This window comes from Patiria miniata, unplaced genomic scaffold (assembly GCF_015706575.1).
Source record: "Patiria miniata isolate m_02_andy unplaced genomic scaffold, ASM1570657v1 HiC_scaffold_9, whole genome shotgun sequence".
NCBI lineage: Eukaryota > Metazoa > Echinodermata > Asteroidea > Valvatida > Asterinidae > Patiria > Patiria miniata.
The window spans coordinates 332,628-357,823 of NW_024037076.1; the positions used below are offsets into that span (position 1 = coordinate 332,628).

Here is a 25,196-nt window from a genome sequence, read left to right on the forward strand (position 1 = left end):
TAGTAATTGTTGGGTTAATTCTAACAGGGGAGTCTGTGACTAGACTAGTCAGTGTTTGGTACCAAGACATTCACATAAAATGTGAATGTGGACGGGCCAGACTAACATGCTGCATTGAAGATTTTTTTTTGAAACCTTATGTCTTGTTTGTCGTAGGGTTGCTGTCATCAATAAGATCACCGACTTCCTGATCCTGCTGGGCATTCTCTGCATCACCGGCGGCGTCTCCGTGGCAGCGTTCTTCTTCTTCACCAATCAGATCACCTGGGTCTCCAGCATCCTAGACGTTCCCGAGGTCAACTACTACTGGGTCGTCATCATTGTAAGTAGACCGTCCAGCATGGGACCACATTGTACCACACCTCATAAATATTCATGATCAAATTGGAACGTGTCATTGGCCGATTCCGTCGCGTGTCCGGGAAGTAAAAATGATACGTGCCCAGATGACGTCTACCCGGTGAGTATCCAGCTCGCTGCGCACCAAACATTCCCTCTGGAACCCGCCTCGTAGACATGAAGTCTGTGGAATGTAAGCTTTATGAAACCAGTCTGTTGTTGTAATCCTGGTTACTACTGCAGTAAAGACACATTAAGTGTGTTGGCACCAGACTATTTCATGTACTGTGACGAAGAACTTGAATTCTGCTGAATAAATAAGATGCGAAATCTTCGAAGGCCGTTATCGACAAGGCAGTGAGGCTACTAAAAAGACAGTGAGGTGTAGTAAAACAAATACAGCATGGTTTATTTCAGGAAAATAGTTGGAATTACTGGTCCCTCGGTGTAGGTCAGCTTGACTACCTCCCTCCACTAGTCAGGCTGACCTACACCTCGGGACCAGCAATTCCCACTACTTCCAATCAAACCATGCTGTATTAGTACAATACCACACATCTGCAGTAAACGCGTAGCGCTTTCCATTGTATCAACATTCTCAAAGCACTTCACAATTATTACCATGTTCATCAGACCACAAGACCGGATGGCAGCCGATATCAGCTGACATCAGCGCAAATTTGGTCCTCTACCCTCACAGGCACCCATTTATACTCCTGGGTGAAGAAAGGCAATTGTAGTAAAGTGTCTCGCCCAAGGACACAGACACCATGTTCCTGGCAGGGTTCAAACCCTAACATCATCGTCTTGTCTTCTTAGGCATGTACAACTTTCTTCAGTGTCTTTTACCTTTACATTCTTTTACATTCGGTCCTCTACCCTCACAGGTACCCATTTGTACTCCTGGGTGGAGAGAGGCAATTGTAGTAAAGTGTCTTGCCCAAGGGCACAGACACCATGTTCCTGGCAGGGTTCAAACCTCACACCATCGTCGTGCCTTCTTAGGCATGTACAGCTTTCTTCAGTGTCTTTTACATTCACATTCTTTTACATTCGGTCCTCTACCCTCACAGGTACCCATTTGTACTCCTGGGTGGAGAGAGGTAGTTTGAGTCAAGTGTCTTGCCCAAGGACACAAACACAATGTTCCCGGCAGGTTTCGAACCCACGCACCATCGTCTTTCCTTCTTAGGCATTTACAGTGTAATCTTGATTAGTCAAACTCTGATAACTCAAAACAATTGTTTTGTCAAAGAAAGAATCCATTGCCTTCAGTAGTATAACAATGATATACAACCCTGCTTAACTGTACTTCTTTCTTCAGTGTCATTTTTATGACCACAGAATTCTCTTGAAAAACAAATAATCGGAAAACATGGAAAAGTAAAGGAATTGTAAAGCTTCCGGTGTAACTAATGTTTTTTCGGATTCCTCCTCAGGTGATCGGGCTGGGCGTGTACGTCATTGCCAAGTGCTTCTTCAACGTCTTCGACATGGCGGTGGACACCATGTTCCTGTGCTTCTTAGAGGATCTGGAACGGCACGACGGCTCGGCGGAAAAACCGTACTACATGTCCAAGTCCATGATGAAGATCTGCGGCAAGAAGAACAAGAAGCCGATGACCGACAACGAGGACGAGGATGAGTGCGAGTGGTAGGAGGCTTCCGGATGGGAATCAGTGTGATTCCGTCACGGAATCGCCATGGAATTGTCATGGAATAAATGGGAAATTGTAAAGGAAAGACAACTATTCCAGACGGTTGTAAATGTTTTCCAGAAAACTTAAGTCATCTTCCACAGGATTTGTCTGTTACGGAAGTCCTTTGGGAATCATTGATCCTTGGGAAAAATATTGTGGAATTGCTACGGAATGTATTAGGGAAAAGGGCAAATGAGAAAACTTATTGCAAAGCAAACTTATAGCAAATTTATTGCTTCTTTTAGAGTATTTTGGGTGTTATTGAAATCCTAGGGGAATCATGTGCCTATGACGGATAATATGGAATCACCATGGAATGCTATGGGAAAACTTAAGGAAAACTGGGAAAAAAGTAAAGGAATGGTAAAGCTTCCCTTGGATTATGATTATTTTTGTGGAAATTGGTTTTGCAACAAGTCAGTCACATATTTTTGTAAACTGCCATTTTTTTATATTTAAATAGTACTTTTTTTCAATGTCTAAAACATTTGTATTTTTATCCACTTATGCGAATGTTGGGGGAAATTTGAAAGTTTTCCGGAAAAAAAGGCTTCAAAATTGTGTCTCCACATTCTGTGAGTCACTGCGTGTGTGGAATATTTTCAAGATATCCTTAAAAAATACTTGTTTTACGGTTTTATGTACCATTGTTTTTCTTACATTTTTGGGGGAGAAAATAGTTTTCAACAGGTTTATTTTAATTTAGTGAAAAAGTTTGTTTTATTTTTGTAGATGGTAATAGGAATGGAGATGACCGAATAGTCGGGAGACTTGTTACTTATAGTGTTACTTCTCATATATAGGGGTCAGGGATGGTGACATCAGAAATTATTATTGGATAATAACCATGTGTTACTTTGACTGTACAATTTTTAGTTGTAAAAATGTATTTGTAATATTGTGATGTTTTGTGTATGATGAGCAATTAATGCCGTCTTTTTCTTGACTTGGGGATTCAATTTATCTAATTTTATAACAAAAAATAAATAATGTATTGGGTATCACGGTTGACAAAATGGTATTGGTTTTGTCCAGTTTATCAATCGCAAGTTGATTATAAGTCCGTCACAAGTCCTGTTATTATTATTATTAATACCATGACCCCGCCAGGACTTGAACCCACAGCTTTACTCGCAGACCACGAATCAGTGCCCTTAACCAGAAAACTCGTTCATCCTTGCAAATTTAGGGTTGACCGTAAACTTATTCTTCAAGCCATGTACATTTAGGACCTTTTTATGTGCCTGACGAAACAACAGTATTACACCCCTCTGTAAGAAACTTCCAAGAACTTATATGGGTGTGGTAATTGAATTTTAGATTACATGTAGCTTCAATCTGATTGGATAACTGACTGTTTCATGCAACAAATTAGCCAATCACAAAACACAATAGAAAATGACATTGCTGCTTGCAATATTTCACTGGCAGTAAGAAACCTCAAAGAACCTACAGTGGTGTTAGCTATTGAATTTTGGATTTCATGTAGCTTCCATCTGATTGGATAACAGACTGTTTCATGCAACAAATGAGCCAATCACAACACACAATAGAAAATGACATCGCAATAATTGGTGTAAATATTTTCAAGGGTATTGTAAAGAAGATTTGCACATGAACGTGTCATCTGTATATCAGAGGTGTTGTTTTTTATCAAATAATCATGGGAAATTGTAGTATTGAAAAAAACAGTACTTCTGTTTGGCAATTTATGAGTATTTTTAGCTCATTTGATTTATAAAAGCATGCAAACAAATGCAATGAAGGAGTTGTTTAATATTCATGGCTGAAGAATGATGATCAATTATATAAAATATTTATCATGTAAAGTGTAACATAATATTTTCCTCTGGTTTTGGGCTGAACTTCTGAATTACTTTGTATTTCTACATGTAAATCATGTATAAGAGTCTGCTGTTGCATCCAATAAATTCTTTCACTCTACCATTTATCAGAAAGAAAAAACACCTGAAGTCGTGATCCCATCAAATTCCATCGAATTCAATCAGTAAATAGATCTTGAACAATGAAATTGTGGACTTTCTATTTGCGTTCTTTTAAAACCTGATCGCAGTGAGTGCAACATGACCACTGTTTACGTGGAACATATTTCTGATCAGATTAAAAGAACCCTTCAAAATCTACCGTTTGTCAATTTCCATCAAATTCTATCAATTTCCATCAGATTCTATCGATTTCAATCGGATTATATCAATTTCAATTAAATGCCACCATATTCTATCAAATTCCATCAATGCCAGTCAACTCGGGAACTTTCAAAAATGCCAGTAATGATGCATTAAGTTATGCCTTTCTGCACTTGTTCAAGATCTAATGAACACAATTCTCCATGCTGTTTATATCTATTTTAATCTCTTTGTCACGTGTTGCAATATATTTTACCTCTGTGTTAGATATTGTTAATTACCTAAACTTGTCTCAATCTCTCATTTGTTTTATCTCAAAGAAGGATTGCAATTCGACATTATTGCTTGGTTTTAATAGCAGAGCACTTACAGACATGAAGGATAATTTGCTTTTCATGCATTTTGTTCTTTTCTAATAATAACAGCACTCGAAATTCAAAGAGAAAGTTTTAATAGCAGAGAACTTAAAGACATATATAGGAAAGTTTGCTTTTAATAATAACACCACTCGAAACCCAAAGAAGAATGTTCAAAACCTAACCTGTTGAAGTTTCAGCTCAGTGGATATTACACTTTTCGAGGAAACAGTAAAAAAAAAACATGCACATACCATTTGATCACGAAACACGATTTCGTCAATAGCACTCTTTATTCCAAAAATCAGTCAATTGACTTCTCGTTGGAAATAACCTACATTTCTTGATTTCTTCTAAATGACAGCAAGCCAGATGACACAATTTCACGGGGTGTTTAGTACCGGTACGATCTTAATAATCCAAGTAAGCTTTTTGGTAATAATTTAGTAGCTTACTTTTGGGATAAATGCACATGATCACAATGCCTTTAAAACAAAACTGTGAAGTGTATATGTTTAAAAAAAACTATTCGTCGTCTATAAATCAGGTGTATCCTATATGCAACAAAAATCTATATTTTCACTTTCCATATCTATTTAACATCGGTATCTTTGTATATTTAAGCGCATTTGTCTCTATGTATCAATGGTGTCTGTATTTTATTGACTTTTTACATCACAGTACTTAAAATGTCTTTTTTCTGTCTTTACTCGTATTTTATAAATATATACAATAAAGTAACGGGAATTCGAAAACAATACAGAAAAGTGTGCGTTGAGGAAGTTGTGCGTCAATGGGCTGTAAAAACTGTTTCGGGGCTTGAACACATTTGGAAACTTAAACACCCAGTTGTGAATTTCTATACGCCAGAGGACAATGCTTTGTGCTTCCCTTGATCATAATAACTATAACACTATCCCATCATAGACACCCAGTCGTGAATTTCTATACGCCAGAGGACAATGCTTTGTGTTTCCCTTGGTCATAATAATTATAACACTATCTCATCATAGACTAAGCAGTAAGCACATGACCGTATACGATCCAGGACCGTTTTCAACAAAATACCCAACGCTCGATGACTGAAAGGATCTTTTGTTCTCCTTTTTGTGTCTGTCCTCTACCATTGTTAAGCCATACACTTTTTACCTACTTTTCCACTTGTTTCAATCAACGGCATGTTTAGGTTTATAGATTTCTCTGACGCGTGCATGCTCTTCAACTTACCGCCCGATGTTTTACTCGAAGGAATTACTCGAAGTACACTATAATCACTTAAAATCACATGCAGGTGCTGTAGTATTGCCTTATTTAAGGTTCAAAATTACATTTTAAACAATCTATAGTCACATAAAGATGTTATGAAAATGGCGTATATTTCTGGCAAAACAAGGTTGCGTCACGACCTCGTCCGGTAACCTCGGCACCTAGACCAGCCAATCGGACCCATTATGCAAGGGTTTGTTTAAAAAGATTGAAGCTTTTTTATCGAACAAATGTACAATTTTTCTTCAAATTTGCTGTTGTTCTGTAAAACATCAATTTTTGCAGAATTCTGCCAGACATCTGCCAAGAAAATCTATTCTGTCAATTGTTTTTGTCAAACTCGTTTTTTAACAAAAAATCTGTCAAAGTTAGCCGAAAATCGGCTATAGACCCCTCTCTGACATGTTTAGGTACACGACAAAAGGTTGTTAGTACCGTCAAGTATAATACACGTAGTGAAAATTGAAAGTTACTATTCAGATTATCAGTGGAATGACAGGCTGCTCTTATCACGTTTTATCACCTGGCTAAGAAAAGGTAACTTTGAATATAGATTTGACTTTTACACAAGTTATTATTGATGGTACTAGTGACAGGCTCATAATGTGAACAACACTTGAACATGTCATAGATAGACTTAACAAGTGAATATGTGTACACAACGTGTTTAAACTTCGATAAAGCACTATTTTCTTTTCCTATAGAGTGCCCTTAAACGCGAAATGGGCCCAATGTTTTGTTCACAACGGTTTCCCACGATTTCTATGCATTGTTTTCTCACGATTATTCAGTTTCTATGCGTGGGCAAAGAAAAACAAATGTCAATATTTTATATCCACATAATTATCATTGTCAATTTTTTTCACACCAGGTGGTCGGGGTAACTTTACAGGCCTCGGACTAAACTCGCCGAGAATTAATGATATAACTTCAACCAAGGGCGGATCTCAGGGGGTGGGTGGGGGGGGGGGGCGTCGGGGGCCATCCCCCTCCAAAAAAAAAGAACCCAATTTTTGTTTTAAGTGACGTCGCAATAAAGACAGGCACTGCGTACACCACCATCTTTTCCTCCAAAAAAAAATCGGTCAAGGTGGTCAGAAATTGCCTCTGATCGCACCACAGAACATGTAGAATCCAAACATGATCTTCTCGGGCCCTTAAGCGTGCCCCGAACCCCACGCCGTAATTTTTTTTGACCCACTTTTGGGGGGACCACAATATTGTTGCCCCCCCCCCCCTAAAAAAATTGGTGCTCTGTATCTGCCCTTGACTTCAACAGTTATGATTTTTAGTATATTTAGAAATACTGGTGATGTGTGATTCAGTACATCTACATGCAACTAAATATCGCTCTGTACTCGTTGCACGCGATAGGTGGTCGTTTATGGACGAAGCACGTCTATTAATTTAAGGTGTTGTCCGTATATCAAATGTCCTATACAAACTTGAACCCTGGACTCGAGCCTCATAAACCTTAGTCTCGGTCCAAGACTTGATAATTGAAATTTGTTCCCCAAACGGGGGCCGTCCCAATCCCCGGTAAGCGTTACCGGCCGCATTATAGGCCATCAAAATCCAAATCCAGTATTGAATTAAGACTATTAACTTCAGTGGTTTGTTTAAAATATCCCATGGCATAACAAGTGGGCCTATTGCTGCACACCGTTGCGATACTCTCATTGTCTTAAAGGGAAATTTCTTGATAAATTGCTCACTGTTCCAACTCAACAGACGAAAACATTACATTATGCCCCCCCCCCTCCAAAAGTGTTCGTCTGACTATTTTTGAAATAACTATAAAACCATGAGTTCAATGTTGAATTGTTTTGGTTGTGCAGATACTCCTATGCCTTAGCCTCAACCCCTATGAGTTTCATTTAATGTCAGTCTCGCATCACTGCACAATATTATTATCAATTGATCACAACATCAAATTTGGGAGATTGTAACCAAGTTCCATGCCTTATTCAATTTCAGTGTTGTGTTATGTAAGCTGTGTAAAATCTGTAATGTTGTGGAAAGGGCTGCGGTTGGGATTGGAATCATTTGCCTGTCTATCAGTCATCATGGCAAGACATCAGTTTAATGCTCAAGGGCAAATGATTCAAATCCTAAACCACATCAGCCTTTTTTTCAAAACATGCAGGATTTTACACAGCTTATACATAACACAGCACTGAAATTGATTTACATAAGCGTGGAACTTGGTCACAGTGTCCAAAAATGTTGTTGTTATCAATTGACAATTGTGCAGTGATGCGTGACTGAAATAAAATGAAACTCATTGGGGTTGAGGCCGAGGCTTAGGAGTATCTGCACAACCAATTTTTTTTTTTCAAAATTGACCTCATGGTTTTGTAGTTATTTTAAAAACAGTCAGACGGACACTTTTATTGGGACATAGCGTATAGAAAAAAACTATAAGATTCTTCAAAATGTCTATACATTTTTTTTCCAAAATTTCCAGAGAGCCGGTTGGTATACGCTTCCAAGCCATTCGTCGGAACATAAAACAAGGTTAGTTGGGAAGAAGCGGGAAAAAAACGAACAATTTAAATCTTGTCATGATTGTGCTTTTTTTTTTTTCTTGGCCAAATATTTTTCAATCAACTTAGGAATGTCGTTACGTTTCTGGCAAATTGTACGCGCGCGATAAATCTGCGCATGCGCTCTTCATTTTTGGCCGACTTGCTTACGCGACCGACTCTCTGCCAAGAATTGGTCGGCTGACTTTTGAAACTCAAGATTTGGCGACACACCCTTTACAATTATAGTTCACATAAAATTGATAGCAAGGAACACGTCAGACCATTTTCCACACGCAGTGTTCATGACATTGTTGTGAAGTGTTTGCAGTCTCTTTGTACACGGTGCGTTGTTGCCACAACCTTGTTTAACTTGAACTATTATTTGCTTTGTACCTGAACAATATAGCACGTCCACCATTCGTACCCCAATAAAATCACCTAGTCAAGTCACGTGCCGTTCCATCAAAGATTTATGACCACCTATAGTTGGAACGAAACAAAAAACATGACGAAATGCGCTTAAAAAAACAATCATTGTCCATGTAGGTGATTTTCTTTGAACGTCAATTGACGATAATAACCTGTATGAACCCGGAATTAAAGACGGAGCGGATTGGATGAATTCTTTCGCCGTGAGCTGAGGCCGCCGCCAGGAGCTCCAGACAATACGCTGGTTTCGTAACAATTAATATCTTCGTGGTACTTCCTTCTCGTAGATTTTGGTTGCGAGTCGCTCGTAGAATTTTTTCAATCAATTGATACAAGAGATTCCTTCGACTTGGAGCCTATATATTTTGAAGCATTTGCCATAATTTTGGAGGACTGAAGATGACAAAGATCACAACTTCAGACGATCACGAAGAGGAAGGCGCAGTTGCAGTGAAGTCGAAGTATGGTGAGTGGATTTTTTTTTGGATTATTCATGTCTAATTTGACACGCGCGTGGAACTTGTCCGGTTTAGCCGTTGTGACTGCAAGTAAACTCGAATTTTGAAGACATTCTTGAGCCGTGTGAATTGTGGCAGTGCCCCTTTCTCAGGAGTACCAGATCTGAAGACAATAGTGAGTTTTGTGCGAATTGATTAGCCAAATCATAATTAAAATTTTCGGTAATGACCAATACATCATTATGACTGATTATTGGCCCCATTATTTTGTTCCATGGCAAGCGACAATCTTGATCTTAGACATGTCCTACAACCAAAATAAATATTTCTGTCATGGGAAGGGACTATTCACCACTTGCAAAGTAGTGACTTTTATTGAAAACACCGACCTTATTTTCTAATTTAACTGGTCAGCTCTGGAAAAATGTGGGAAGAATCTTGTGATATTTCAGAAAATCACGAAATATATTTTTTATCCTTTCAAAAGAACGACATTTTGGGAATGGGAATTTCCTTGAATGCGGATACGTATTTGAACCAAGAGTTATAAGTTATCACCAGGAATTTTCGATGTGTGCGGGTGTGCTAAAATTGGGATAGAAAATGTGCTGAAAATTAAACTCTACCGATTTGTGTTTCTCCAGAAGTCAGCTAACCCATATCTATATATGCCATGAGGAGCCGTTATTAGTTGCATGAAATAATGTATAGACCTTCTTTATTTTTTTACAGATAATTTATATGATATCTGGATTAAATAGCACCTTAAAAACATGATTCAATCGTCTTCAATAATAAGCTTTCAATAGCATATTCACGGTGCTTTATTTTTGTTCCATTAAAAGTGACTTGAATTCGGATTGAATTTTTCGCGATTAATAAACTGTATTTTCTTCAAATGTTTTTCAAACTTTTTGAGTTCTATATCCAGAACAATTATTGGACGAAATTTTAATTCAGTGAAATGTGTTTTTCTTGAGTTATCGTCTCTACAATGAGTGCTTTATTTTTGTTCCATTAAAAGTGACTCGAATTCGAATTGAATTTTTCGCGATTAGTACACTGTATTTCCTTAAATCATATTCAATTTATTCTTCATTGGTTCCCGTCGATTTTCAAATATTTCGTGTCCCATATCTCGACCAATGTGTTTTTGTTGAGTTATCGTCTCCACAGAGTGCTTTATTTTTTGTTCACTTGAATTCGGATTGAATTTTAATAAACTGTATGTTCTTAAATCAAATTAAATTTATTCTTCAAGGGTTCCCATTGATTTTCGAAACGTTTGTGTCCTGTATCCCGAACAATTATTGAACGAAATTTAAATTTAGTGCACTGTGTTGTTCTTGAGTTATTGTCTCCACAAAGTGTGTTATATTTTCGTTCACTTGATGCCGACTTCGCTTGGGCAGATCGTGATCCACGTTGACAGTTAAGTCTTTATGGTGACCAGTATTTGTGTAGCGCGCCCTCTTTTGGAAGAAATTGTTGTTGGTAAAATGTACGGGAGCGCCCTTACGCACTGAAGTTTTTGTTTTTGTTGTATTAATTTTTTTTTCTTAACGGTTTCTGTCGAATTTCAAATTTATTGTGTCGTATATCACAGTCAATTATGGGACGCGATTTCAAATCAGTGCAATGTGGTTTTCTTGAGTTATCGTCTCCACAAAGAGTGCTTTATTTTTGTTCCATTAAAAGTGACTCGAATTCAAATTGAATTTTTCGCGATTAGTACACTGTTTTCCCTTAAATCATACTCAATTTATTCTTCAATGGTTCCCGTCGATTTTCAAACATTTTGTGTCCCATATTTTTTTTTAATATAACAAAGTGGGGTGGTGCATCCCCCCCGCCCCCCCCCGACCCCCATCTCCGCCCTCAGTCGCACACATGAAAGCCTAATTCTGTTATAAATGCCTGAACATTTTTTTCTCAAGTTACGTAAAGGCAGGAAAAATATTTCCCCTCTAATCACGAAAGAGAGCTCTTTTCCATGAAATGCGAATTTTGATTTTCCTAAAATCTAGGATCCCTAAGTAAACTTTTGTTTGAACACCTGAGAAAAAAATCAGCTCTCCAATTTTTATCACACCTCAAATTAGAGTGAGCAACTTTTCCCCACAATCCTGTTCTGACCACAAGAAGAAGAAGAAGAAGAAAGAGACGTAGCACGAAATTTCAGTTTAATACATCGTGTATTTCTTGAGTTGTTGTTCGAAAAACGATCTTTGTTGTTTTTGTTAAATAGTGCAGCATCCGGCTGGTCTATCTCGCACCAATACCTGCTTCAATACAAGATGTATTGAATTGAATTTTCTTCTACTAATTTGTCATTATGTTTAACAATACGAGATTTAATTTCATAAGAAACCGTCAAACAATGAAGTTATATTGACCGTAACAAAACAGTGTTTTAAGCGCGACAAATGCAATCCGAATGAAAATCAATGTGGATTTATCGCGTGTAAAACACTACATTGTTACGTTCATATTATTTCTATTGTTGGACTGTTTCTCTTGATATTTAATACACCTCTGTTTAGGGTTAATACATCTTGTATTTTATTTAGTTGTTGTTCGGAAAACGAGTTGTTATTTTTGGTTCAACAGTGTGGCATAAGCACCAATATTCTTTCAATAGAGGGCGCGCTGCATTTAATAGTGGTCTCGATAATTATTCACCACCAAACTCGTTTGGGGGCAACAACTCAAAAACTACAAGATGTATTAAATTGAATTTTCGTTTACTCATTTGTCATGATGTTTAATAAAACGAGATTTGATTTCATAAGAACAAAAATAACAACTCGTTTTCCGAACAACAACTAAAGAAATACATGATGTATTAACCTGAAATTTTGTGCACTTATTTTCCACGATGTATAACAGAGGGGTTTTGAATATCATGAGAAACAGTCCAACAATAAAAATTATATATGATCGTTACAATGTAGTGTTTTACACGCGATAAATCCACATCATTTTAATTCATTCAAATTGCATTTGTCGCGCTTAAAACACTGTTTTGTTACGGTCAATACAACTTCATTGTTTGACGGCTTCTTATGAAATTAAATCTCGTAATGTTAAACATAATGACAAATCGGTAGACGAAAATTCAAACTTAAACGAACAATTTGGGTTTTTGTCATGATTGTCGTGTGGTTTTTATCCGGCATAATACAAAATTATAACTGTACTGTATTTAATATTCTGTTTAACTTTTCTCGATGTTACGGTTGATTTTGAACCAAAAAAGAGTACGAACAGAATAATTCTCTGTATGCGCGGTTTTGACAACTCGATCTCAATCTCCGCACTAAACGTGGTCAGCTAACTTTTGAAACTCTAGATTTTTCGTCACACCCTGTATAAATAAGAATGAACACGTCAGACCATTTTCAACACGCTGTTTTCACGACATAGTTGTGAAGTGTTTGCAGTTTCCCTGCACACAGTGCGTTGTTGCCACAACCTTGTTTAACATGACTATTATTTGCCTTTATACCTGAACAATATAGCACGCACATCTCCTTTGAACTCCAATACAATCACCTATTGTCAAGTCACGTGCCATTGCAACAAAGGTTTATTACCGCCTAGTTGGAACTGAACAAAAAACATGAATCGTTTCCATTGCTTTAGTCGGTTGGGGATTTTCTTGATCACGTCATTTGACGATAATACCCCAACCCGGAATTAAAGACGGAGCGGATTGGATGAATTCGTTTGCCGTGAGCTGAGGTGGTGGATGAGACAATATACACCGGTTTCGTAACACTATCTTCGTTTTATTTCCTCGTAGATTTTACGAGTCGCTTGTAGAAGGTTTTCCAGTAATTTAATACAAGAGATTCCTTCGGCTGGGAGCCTATAATTTTGTAGGACTTGCCATAATTTTGGAGGACTGAAGATGACAAAGATCACAACTTCAGACGATCACGAAGAGGAAGGCGAAGTCGTAGTGAAGTCGAAGTATGGTGAGTGGAATTTTTTTCTTTTAAATTCATGTCAATTTGATTACGTGGGCGGAAATTGTCCGGTTTATGTGACTGCAAGTAAACTCGAATTTTGAATTTTGAAGACAAATTCTAGTGAGCCGTGTGAATGGAGCAGTGCTGGCCTTTTTTTCAGGAGTACCAAATCTAAAGACATTAGTTCTGTGCTAATTAATTGATTAGCCCGATCATAATTAAATTTTACTCCTTCGGTAAAGAGTGATACATATTATTCATTACAACTGATATTGACCAGGTTTCGACCTTAACTTGGTTTTTTTTCCCCGCCAACCGGGCTACTGAAACAGACTGTTCTGGCTGCGCCCGCGGGCATTTTCACTAGCCCGCCGGTTTTTCTTTTAAAGAGGTTCTCATAAACAACAATGTGCATACATGTAAAACGTGTATCCTGAGGCAATCTACGGTCAGTGTTTTTAATAAACAGATCTAATAATCTAACCTGGAATAGTTAACAAAATTAGACACAAATTGATTGTTTCTTCTTGTCCTTTCATCTTTGCCGTAGCCCAATAATTTTGACTCGCCAGCCGGGCTACTTAAGGAATAATTTGACTAGCCCGCCGCTGATTTGGCAAGCGGGCTATATACCGCTAAATTCGAACCCTGATATAACATTGGCCCATTATTTTGTTCAATAAAGCGCCAATCAATATTTTTTTTATCTATACCAACCAAAATAAACAGTTCTGTTTTAAGAGGGACTGTTCACCACTGACTGTTATTGAAAACACCGACCTTATTTTAGTTTACTGGAAAATCAGGAAAAAAATGTGGGGAAGAATCTTGTGATATTTCAGAGAATCGCGAAATATAATTTGTATCCCTTCAAACGAATGATAATTTTGTGAGACGGAGATTTTCTTTTTCGTATTTGGACCAAGAGTAAGTTTTCACCAAGAACTTTCGATATGTGCGGGTGTGCTGAAATTGGGATTGAAAATGTGCTGCAAATTAAACTCTCCCGATTTTTGTTTCTCCATAAGTCAGCTAACCCATGCAAAATGAGCTGTTATTATTGCATGAAATAATGTACAAACCTTCTGTGGTTTATAGATCATTTATACAATATCTTGATTAAATCGCATCTTAAAAAACATCATCATGATTTTATCGTCTTCAATGAAAGGCTTTCATTTTTGCGCACCTGCGCAAAATAATTGCCTGACATAATAGGCCTGAACCCATCCACCGAGCTCAGAGGGTTCTGAGAGCCATAATTGGGGAATTGAAGAGATATGGCAATGAGCCTCTGGCCCAGACTTGGGGCTTCCAGTTCTAAGCATTCTAATGCAATTAGGCTCGAAACCGAGTGGCGCTACTTTGTCATGTTGAGGGATCGTTTTTTTCAAAATGGTTAGTGACTTTTCCGCTTTGAAAAAATAGGGGTCGTCTTCTTTGGGGGTGAGAATTTCTCGAAATTCAATGGTCAACCCACCAAAATTGAAAAGAAAACGAAAGATAACATGTTTTGCATTTTTTTCTAGGAGAGGGGGGGGGGGGGGGGCAAAGCACATTTCTTTCCCAAAACTTCCTCCAGCATTTTCCCGACTGATCATTTTTCGAGGGTGGGCAGGGACATTTGCCCCCTCCCAACCCATCAAATTAACAACAATATGAATACGGGATACGCGCCTCTTTTTCTTTTCTTCCCCTTCCCCTTCCCCCCCCCCCCCCCCCCCCCCCCTTTCCCTTCGCGACGCCCATGAACAAAAGCAAAAACTACAGTCTGTCAGGGCACTACTGCGCATTTTACCAACATCAATTTCTCCCCAAAAGAGGGCGCGCTACACAAATACTGGTGACCTGCGTAGACTTTTGTCAGCGCGGATCACGATCTGTCCAAACGCATCTGTCAGCATTAAGTGAAGAAAAATGAAACACTCTTTGTGGAGACGATAACTCAAGAACAAAACAGTGCACTGAATTGAAATTCTGTCCACTAATTGTTCGGGATATAGGACAAAAACCTGTCGAAATTCGACGAGAACCCTTAAAAAATAAAATTTAATATGACTGAAAGAAAAACACTGTACCGCGAAAAAATCAATCCAAATTGAAGTCACTTTTAATTAAACAAAAAGAAAGCACAAGGAGACACAAACTGTTGGAAATCGACGAGAACGCTTGAAAAATAAATTTAATATGATTCAAAGAAATACACACGGTGTACTAATCTGGAAAAAGTCAATCCAAAGAACAAAAATAAAATGCTCTTTGTGCAGACGATAACCCAGTAAAAACACATTGCACTGAATTGAAATTGCCAGCATCAATTTCTTTCAAAAAGAGGGCGCGCTTCACAAATACTGGTCACCGCGAGGACCATTGTCAACGCGGAACACGATCTGTCCAAACGAAGCGAAGTCGGCATTAAGTGAATAAAAATACAACAAACGTTGTGGAGACGATAACTCAAGAACAACACAGTGCACTGAATTGAAACTTCGCCCACTAATTGTTGGGGATATAGGACGCAAACGTGTTGAAAATCAACGAGAACCCTCAAAGAATAAATTTAATATGATTTAAAGAAATACATTGTACTACTCGCGAAAAATTCAATCCAAATTCAAATCACTTTTAATTAAACAAATATAAGGCACTCTTTGTGGAGACGATAACTCAAGAACAACACAATGCACTGAATTGAAATTTCGCCCACTAATTATTGGGGATATAGGACACAAACGTGTCGAAAATCAACGAGAACCCTCAAAGAATAAATTTAATATGATTTAAAGAATTACAGTGTACTAATCGCGAAAAATTCAATCCCAATTCAAGTCACTTTTATCTAAATACAAATAAAGCACTCTTTGTGGAGACGATAACTCAAGAACAACACAGTGCACTGAATTGAAATTTCATTCACTAATTGTTCAGGATATAGGACACAAACGTGTTGAAAATCAACGATAACCCTTAAAGAATAGATTTAATATGATTTAAAGAAATACAGTGTACTAATCGCGAAAAATTCAATCCAAATTCAAGTCACTTTGAATTAAACAAAAATAAAGCACTAGCATACAAAACTGTTGGAAATCGACGAGAACCCTTGAAGAATAAATTTAATATGATTTAAAGAAATACAGTGTACTAATCTGGAAAAATTTAATTCAAAAGAACGAAAATAAAGCACTCTTTGTGGAGACGATATCCCAGGAAAAAAACCGCATAGAATGGTTGCCAACATCAAATTCTTTCAAAAAGAGGGCGCGCTACATAAATACTGGTCACCAGCGAAGACTAATTGTCAACGCGGATCACGATCTGCCCCAACGAAGCGAAGTCGGCATTAAGTAAATAAAAATAAAACACACTTTGTGGAGACGATAACTCAAGAACAACACAGTGCACTGAATTGAAATTTTGTCCATTGATTGTTGGGGATATAGGACAGAAACCTGTTGAAAATTTGCGATAACCCTCAAATAATTAATTTATTATGATTTAATGCCGACTTCGTTCATTGGGTAGATCGTGATCCGCGTTGAAGAAAGTCTTCGGTGGTGACCAGTATTTGTGTAGCGCGCCCTCTTTAATTGAAAGAAATTGATGCTGGCAATCCAATGCAATGTGTTTTTTTACTGGGTTATCTTCTCCGCAATCTTTTGGATTGATTTTTTCCCAGATTAGTACACTGTATTTCTTTAAATCATATTAAATTTATTCCTCAAGGGTCCTCGTCGATTTCCGCTTTATTTTTCTTTAATTAAAAGTGACTTGAATTTAGATTAAATTGGAATAAATGGAAGAAATTAAAAGTGACTTGAATTTAGATTGAATTTTTCGCGATTAGTACACTGTATTTCTTTAAATCACATCAAATTTATCCTTTAAGGGTTATCGTTGATTTTCAACACGTTTGTGTCCTATATCTTGAACAATCATAGTGGAGGAAATCATGGGCGTCACGAGGGGGGGGGGGGGGGCCAAGGGGGCGTCCCCCCCCCCCCCGTAAAAGCACCAAAAAAAAAAACAAAAAAAAAAGGCCCGAAGTCATAGTGGTGTAAATTTAATGAGTTTGGGGGGTTTCTGGACAGATGTGTCGTTGTACAGGAACAATGTGTCGAAAATTTGGGTCAAAATTTGTGAAAATTGTACCTCTGGGGGCAACCGTTGTTTGCCGTCCCCAGCGGTACGTACCTCTGGGGCGACCCTTATTGATCGCCCCCAGCGGTACGTTCCGCTGAGGGCGACAAACAACAGTCGCCCCTAGAGGTACATACCTCTACGGGCGACCGTTAACGCCCCCAGCGGAACATACCTCTGGAGGCGACCCGTATTGATCGCCCCCAGCGGTACGTACCGCTGAGGGCGACAAACAACAGTCGCCCCTAGAGGTACATACCCATAGACATAAAGAACCTCTACGGGCGACCGTTATCGCCCCCAGCGGTACATACCTTTGGAGGCGACCCTTATTGATCACCCCCAGCGGTACGTACCGCTGAGGGCGACAAACAACAGTCGCCCCTAGAGGTACATACTTTTACGGGCGACCGTTATCGCCCCCAGCGGTACATACCTCTGGAGGCGACCCTTATTGATCGCCCCCCAGCGGTATGTACCGCTGAGGGCGACAAACAACGGTACGTCGCCTCTAGAGTTACTTACCGGCTACGGGCGACCGTAATTGATCGCCCCCAGCACTACATACCTCTGGAGGCGACCCTTATTGATCGCCCCCACCGGTACGTACCGCTGAGGGCGACAAACAACAGTCGCCCCTAAAGGTACATACCTCTACGGGCGACCGTTATCGCCCCCAGCGGTACATACCTCTGGAGGCGACCCTTATTGATCGCCCCCAGCGGTACGTACCGCTGAGGGCGACAAACAACGGTACGTCGCCTCTAGAGTTACTTACCTCTACGGGCGACCGTTATCGCCCCCAGCACTACATACCTCTGGAGGCGACCCTTATTGATTGCCCCCACCGGTACGTATTGCTGAGGGCGACAAACAACAGTCGCCCCTAGAGGTACAGGCTACGGGCGACCGTAATTAATCGCCCCCAGCGGTACCTACCGCTACTATTTTGTCGCCCCTAGAGGCACATATGACCACAGATACCTCTGCGGGCGACCGTTATTGGTCGAAAATTTGGGTCAATATCAATAAATAAATCGATTATTGGTGCCAAAATATTTGAAATAATGGCAGTCCAATACATTCCTTCCATCAAAAGTCATTTCTGCATCGTTTGGAGAAAAGTCATTTTTGGCCAAATTTGATGAAAATGTAAAGCTAACCCCTTGCAATTTTTTTTAATTTTGGCCAAAAAATTAAAATGCGTCAAACTTTCAGGAAAGATGCCTAAGGGAGTGTAGAAGACATTCCAACTCGATTTTTGGACAGAAGTGTCGGTATTATTTTATACAGGAACAATGCGTCGAAAATGTTGGTCAAAATTAGTGAAAAATTTGATTCTTTTATCAATAAATCATATTGAATTTATTCTTCAAGGGTTCTCGTCGATTTCCTACAGTTTTGTGTCCTAGTGCTTTATTTTTGTTTAATTAAAAGTGACTTGAATTTGGATTGAATTTTTCGCGATTGGTACACTGTATTTCTTTAAAATATATTAAATCTATTCTTCAAGGGTTCTCGTCGAATTTCCACAGTTTTCTGTCCCATATCCCGAACAATAAGTGGAAGAAATTCAGTGGAATGTATTTTTCTTCAGTTATCGTCTCCACAAACAGTGCTTTAGTTTTGTTTAATTAAAAGTGACTTGAATTTGGATTGATCTTTTTCGCGATTAGTACACTGTATTTCTTTAAATCATATTAAATTTATTCTTCACGGGTTCTCTTCAATTTTCATCAGGTTTCTGTCCTATATCCCCAACAATCTGTAGACAAAATTTCAATTCAGTGCACTGTGTTGTACTTGAGTTATCGTCTCCACAAAGAGTGCCTTATTTTTGTTTAATTAAAAGTGGCTTGAATTTGGATTGAATTTTTTGCGATTAGTACACTGTATTTCTTTAAATCATATTGAATTTATTCTTCAAGGGTTCTCGCCGATTTTCAACAGTTTTTTGTCCCATATCCCGAACAATTAGTGGACGCAATTTCAATTCAGTGCACTGTGTTGTTCTTGAGTTATCGTCTCCACAAAGTTTGTTGTATTTTTATTCACTTAATGCCGACTTCGCTTCGTTTGGACAGATCGTGTTTCGCGTTGACAATGGTCTCCGCGGTGACCAGTATTTGTGTAGCGCGCCCTCTTTCTGAAAGAAATTGATGCTAGCAATTTCAATTCAATGCAATGTGTTTTTTACTGGGTTAACGTCTCCACAAAGAGCACTTTATTTTCGTTCTTTTTGGATTGAATTTTCCCAGATTAGTACATTCTATTTCTTTAAATCATATTAAATTTACTCTTCAAGGGTTCTCGTCGATTTTTAACAGTTTTTTGTCCTAGAGCTTTAATATTTTTGTTTAATAAAAAGTGCCTTGAATTCGGATTGAAGTTTTCGCGATTAGTTCACTGTTTTTTTCTTTAAATAATATTAAATATATTCTTTAGGGGTTATCGTTGATTTTTAACACGTTTGTGTCCTATATCTCGAACAATTAGGGAAGAAATTTCCATTCAGTGCAATGTGTTTTTCTTGAGTTATCGTCTCCACAAAGAGTGCTTTATATTCGCTTAATTAAAAGTGACTTGATTTTGGATTGCATTTTTCGCGATTAGTACACTGTAATTCTTTAAGCGAACACTGAAAATAAAACACACTTTGTGGAAACGATTACTCAAGAACAACACAGTGCACTGAATTGAAATTTCGTCCACTAATTGTTAGTTGGAACATAGGACAGAAAACTTTTGAAAATCGACGAGAACCATTGAAGAATAAATTCAACATGATTTAAAGAAATACAGTGTACTAATCGCGAAAAATTTAATCCCGAATTCAAGTCACTTTTAATTAAACAAAAATAAAGCCTGGGACCCTGTTGAAACTCAACGAGAACCCTTGAAGAATAGATTTAATATGATTTAAAGAAATGCAGTGTTCTAATCTGGAAAAAGTCAATCCAAATTCAAGGGTTTTTTTAATTGAACGAAAATAAAGCGCTCTTTGTGGAGACAATAAATAAAAAAAACGCATTGCATTGAATTTAAATTGCGTTCAATAAATTGGTCGAGATATACGACACAACAAATTTGAAATTTTGGCAGAAACCGTTGAAGAACAAAATGAATACGAATAAAACAGCGGTGCAATCCAAGAAGTGCATGTGAAGGCAAGTTCCTCGAAGTTTCGCTTTAAATCACGAAAGAGAATTCTTTTTCATGAAATCATACGAATTTGGATTTTCCTAAAATCGAGGATTCCTCCACCGAGGCCTATAACACCCGTGAGAAAAAACTCAGCTCTTCTATTATAATCGCACCTAAAATTAGAGTGACCAACTTTCCCCCGCAATCCTGTTCTGAGTGTTGCCTCAAGTTGATCATAGACATATACCCAAAAGAAGAAAAAAAAAGAAGTCGGAAGAAGAAGGGTGCACATCGGTAAATAGGCTTTAACCATCCGCCGAGCTCGTGAATAAAAGATATACCCTCAAAATATTCTATATTAAAGAGTTCTGAGAGAAATGGCAAGGAACCTCTGGCCAGGACTTGGGGTTCCAATCCAGAGTAGTTTGAATGCAATTGGGCTCGAAAGTGGCACTATTTTGCCATGCCGTGGAGGGATCATTTTTTAAGACGGCTACTTCAGTTTTCCGCTTCGGGAAAAATAGGGTCATCTTCTTTGAGTGAGAATTCCTCGAAAATTCAACATTCAACCCACCCAAATGAATAGGACATGAAAGATGACATGTTGATCATCATTTTTGTCTGTGCAGCTTAACTACCTGTGTGAGTTCTGAGTATTTTTAAAAAGAATGATGAAGTATGGGCATTTAGCACTAGTGTCTATGGGAATTTTATTGCAAGGTTGCACCCAGAAGGCCAAGATTCGCAAGAAGACGACGTGATTGACCCTTAAAGCACTCAAGCGTGTAACACTACACGTGCCACAGACGTGTGGCCAGGCAACCCAGGGTTGTGTACGTTTTGACGTCACGTACGCATTGTAATGCAAATACGCACAGAAAATCAATAACTGAGAAGGAAAGAGTTGCAACCACTGAGCTATCAGATACGGAAGCCGGATAGTGCCAGGTCTCTAAGGGATGAATATATATTTTGCAAACACGTCAGAATTTTTTTGTACATCGCCGCCACTTAATATGCGGCGGCCGCAACTTATTATGTGGCGGCCGCAACTTATTATGTCGCGGCCGCAACTTATTATGTGGCGGCCGCAACTTATTATGTGGCGGCCGCAACTTATTATGTCGCGGCCGCAACTTATTATGTCGCGGCCGCAACTTATTATGTGGCGGCCGCAACTTATTATGTGGCGGCCGCAACTTATTATGTCGCGGCCGCAACTTATTATGTCGCGGCCGCAACTTATTATGTGGCGGCCGCAACTTATTATGTCGCGGCCGCAACTTATTATGTGGCGGCCGCAACTTAATATGTGGCGGCCGCAACTTAATAACTGGCGGCCGCAACTTAATATGTGGCGGCCGCAACTTATTATGTGGCGGCCGCAACTTATTATGTGGCGGCCGCAACTTATTATGTCGCGGCCGCAACTTATTATGTCGCGGCCGCAACTTATTATGTGGCGGCCGCAACTTATTATGTCGCGGCCGCAACTTATTATGTGGCGGCCGCAACTTATTATGTGGAGGCCGCAACTTATTATGTGGCGGCCGCAACTTATTATGTCGCGGCCGCAACTTATTATGTCGCGGCCGCAACTTATTATGTGGCGGCCGCAACTTATTATGTCGCGGCCGCAACTTATTATGTGGCGGCCGCAACTTATTATGTGGCGGCCGCAACTTATTATGTGGCGGCCGCAACTTATTATGTGGCGGCCGCAACTTATTATGTGGCGGCCGCAACTTATTATGTGGCGGCCGCAACTTATTATGTGGCGGCCGCAACTTATTATGTGGCGGCCGCAACTTAATAACTGGCGGCCGCAACTTAATAACTGGCGGCCGCAACTTAATATGTGGCTGCCGCAACTTAATAACTGGCGGCCGCAACTTAATAACTGGCGGCCGCAACTTAATAACTGGCGGCCGCAACTTAATAACTGGCGGCCGCAACTTAATATCTGGCGGCCGCAACTTAATATGTGGCGGCCGCAACTTAATAACTGGCGGCCGCAACTTAATATCTCGCAGCCGCCACTTAATCATCTGAATTATCTGACGCTATAAGTCAGACCAAAGACTCGAAGCTTTGGAGAAGGAAATCTTCACAGGTGAGCTCGCTGTTCCCGCTTTAATTTTTGGTTTGCTTAGTTCTAATAACGCCAGGTAATGAAAAATCCCTCCCTGTAGGCCAATATTGCCAAAGCTTTTGGCAGATGAGATGTATTGCTTTTAATAGCCTTTAGTACCGTAGTGTTATCATGCATAATGCATGAGGCCCCTGATTGTCTCGACTCTGCCTGTGATTATGACAAAGCGGCTGATTTTTGCTACTAAACACTAATATTTTCACGGTATGGTGTTCAAAATGTGTATGTAGTATACATGTTGTATTATTTTGCTCACACAGATAAGCTATGGATCAAGATATTATAGCCACGTATTTCCATTTGGGTCTCAGTTACACGGAAATTTTGTATGCGCTTGCTCTAAACCACCGAATCGTCATAAGTCTTAGGACACTGAAAAGACGCTTGCGTCAGCAACGTCTGTTTCGACGCAAACACTTCACTGACATTCTGGAAGTCGCTGACTTCATTTTTGATCAGATCAATGAAAGTGGAATTATGCATGGATACAGATGGATGCATTTGAAATGTCTGCAAGCTGGCAAAGTCGTTCAACGAGACACGGTTTATGCCGTTATGAAGATCCTAGATCCTGATGGTCTGCAACTTCGGAGAAGAGGCAGGCTCATAAGAAGGGAATACTTCGCAAGGGGACCCAACTACTTGTGGCACCTGGACTCCTATGACAAACTTAAGACGTATGGGTTGCGCATCAATGGGTGCATTGATGGGTTTTCGCGTCAGATAGTTTGGCTAAACGTATATCGCACGAGCAGCGATCCTAAGGTGATTGCTGGATATTACATGGAAGCAGTGAGCGCTATGGAAGGATGTCCAAGTATGATCAGAGGAGACATGGGAACCGAGAACGGGCGTGTGGCGATGATGCAAGAGTTCTTGTCGGAGCAGAATAGCTTCATATATGGGAAAAGTACTCACAATCAGCGGATAGAGGCTTTTTGGTGTATGCTGCGTAAAGAATGCACACAATTTTGGATTGATGCTCTGAAGACATTGAAGGATGTTGGCGATTTCACAGGAGACTCTCTAGACACAGGTCTTGTCCAATTCTGCTTTATGAGTTTGGTCCAGGTGTGTTGAATTATTTCAATTTGCTGTTCGTCATCCTCATGCATGTATGCCGAAATTAGGTCAATGTGGAAAAATCTAATATGGTGCAAAGCCTGTCTTAACTGTGAGGACGGTGTAAAGTAATGCCGTGCACTTTACCCTTTCCATATGACTGGATATCCCTCTCTCTCTCTCAAAAAGGAAAATAAATATAGAAAACCCACTTAATACCACTAAATGGAGTTCCAAAATTATTGATTGTCATTGTGAAAGTCTTAAGTATGTGTATGGCTGCTGCAATTTTGACTACTTTATAATTATAATTCTAATGTATAATTCAATCAAAAGTTATGATACTCGAACATACCGAATGTGAGTAAAAGATGTGATATAGCCTAAATTTCTTATTTGTCATTTTTTGTAATAGAATGATCTTGATAGGATGTCGTCTGTCTGGAACTGCCATCGCATACGACGTTCAAAGAATCAGAACGTTCCCAACGGAAGACCTGTAGTTCTCTTCTCCATGCCAGAATTGTTTGGCCGACGTGACTACTTGAAGCCAGTTGACCAGGAACATATCGAAGCCTGCTGCACCGAGTGTACCTTCAGGGATGGCCTTCCGTGTGACGAGGAGTTATTTGAACTCTTCATTATTTACATGACTGAACATTCTTTGGAACATCCTGGCAATGTAGAGCAGGCACTGCAGCTATACCACGCGCTGCGTGATGCCATTCGACAGGATCTGGAACAGTAATATATAGACCTATATAGTTTCTCACAATACTGTCAGTGTCGGTGATACCTGCTGCCCAGAAACGACTTGTGGATCAGTAATGAGATGAATTATTGATGTTATATGAAAACCTCCAATTTGTAAAAAAGAAGCACATGTCACGAAGTAGACATCAATTACAAAAAGGCCATTAATGAACCTCTTAAAGTTGAAATTGGTGTACTAAGTTGTCAGTTTTCTGAAATCAAGTACATGGAATTATTGAAGTAATTGAGTAGGATAAACAGCCAACGTCAAGGATAAACAGCCAACGTCAAAAAAAAATAGCCGATATCCCACTCAGCCCAGCCAGACGTTATTAAAATATCAAGCAACAGGTTTGGGTGTGTTGGTGGGGGTGAGGGACCTTCTGCTGAACAACCCCAGCAAATAAGGCGAAGTACACCATGTCTGCACCCCTGGACCCATTCTTAGAACATACTCGAATGCCATGAATGACGTACAGACAAATCTATGTAGATTACACTACTAATTACATTCTTACCTATTTCTTAGTTTTGTTTATGTATAAGTCTATTTCCAGGTTTTTTTTTATATATTTGATTGCAGCACTTTTGGAAAACTGCATTGTTCAAAGAATGTTCAAACTAACCACAAATGAATATACAGAGTGAAACCAACATTTCTAACGGAAATTTTCTGTGATTCCCAGTTTAATTGCCTGGCAAAAACTACTTTTATTACAATCCACGTCACTTTTTAATTAAAAACGAT

At 39.1% G+C, this 25,196-nt stretch overlaps 3 protein-coding genes across 3 annotated transcripts in view; all 3 read left to right on the forward strand.

The window, feature by feature from the left end:
• The window catches only part of LOC119720100 (choline transporter-like protein 2), a 44,136-nt gene extending 38,827 nt beyond the window's left edge, over nucleotides 1–5,309 (forward strand). The window contains exons 19-20 of the mRNA XM_038189634.1: nucleotides 157–322; nucleotides 1,779–5,309. Of these exons, the coding sequence (XP_038045562.1) occupies nucleotides 157–322; nucleotides 1,779–1,997 (385 nt within the window). The 3' untranslated portion in view covers nucleotides 1,998–5,309. The remainder of the gene's footprint in view (nucleotides 1–156; nucleotides 323–1,778) is intronic.
• A 3,753-nt stretch (nucleotides 5,310–9,062) lies between these two features.
• The window catches only part of LOC119719938 (choline transporter-like protein 2), a 54,610-nt gene continuing 38,476 nt past the window's right edge, over nucleotides 9,063–25,196 (forward strand). Inside the window, exons 1-2 of the mRNA XM_038189423.1 lie at nucleotides 9,063–9,231; nucleotides 13,029–13,203. Of these exons, the coding sequence (XP_038045351.1) occupies nucleotides 13,137–13,203 (67 nt within the window). The 5' untranslated portion in view covers nucleotides 9,063–9,231; nucleotides 13,029–13,136. The remainder of the gene's footprint in view (nucleotides 9,232–13,028; nucleotides 13,204–25,196) is intronic.
• LOC119719941 lies at nucleotides 23,451–24,828 on the forward strand. The gene is made up of 2 exons (XM_038189426.1): nucleotides 23,451–23,704; nucleotides 24,111–24,828. Exons 1-2 carry the CDS (start codon nucleotides 23,453–23,455, stop codon nucleotides 24,441–24,443), a joined length of 585 nt encoding a protein of 194 aa, XP_038045354.1. The 5' UTR covers nucleotides 23,451–23,452; the 3' UTR covers nucleotides 24,444–24,828.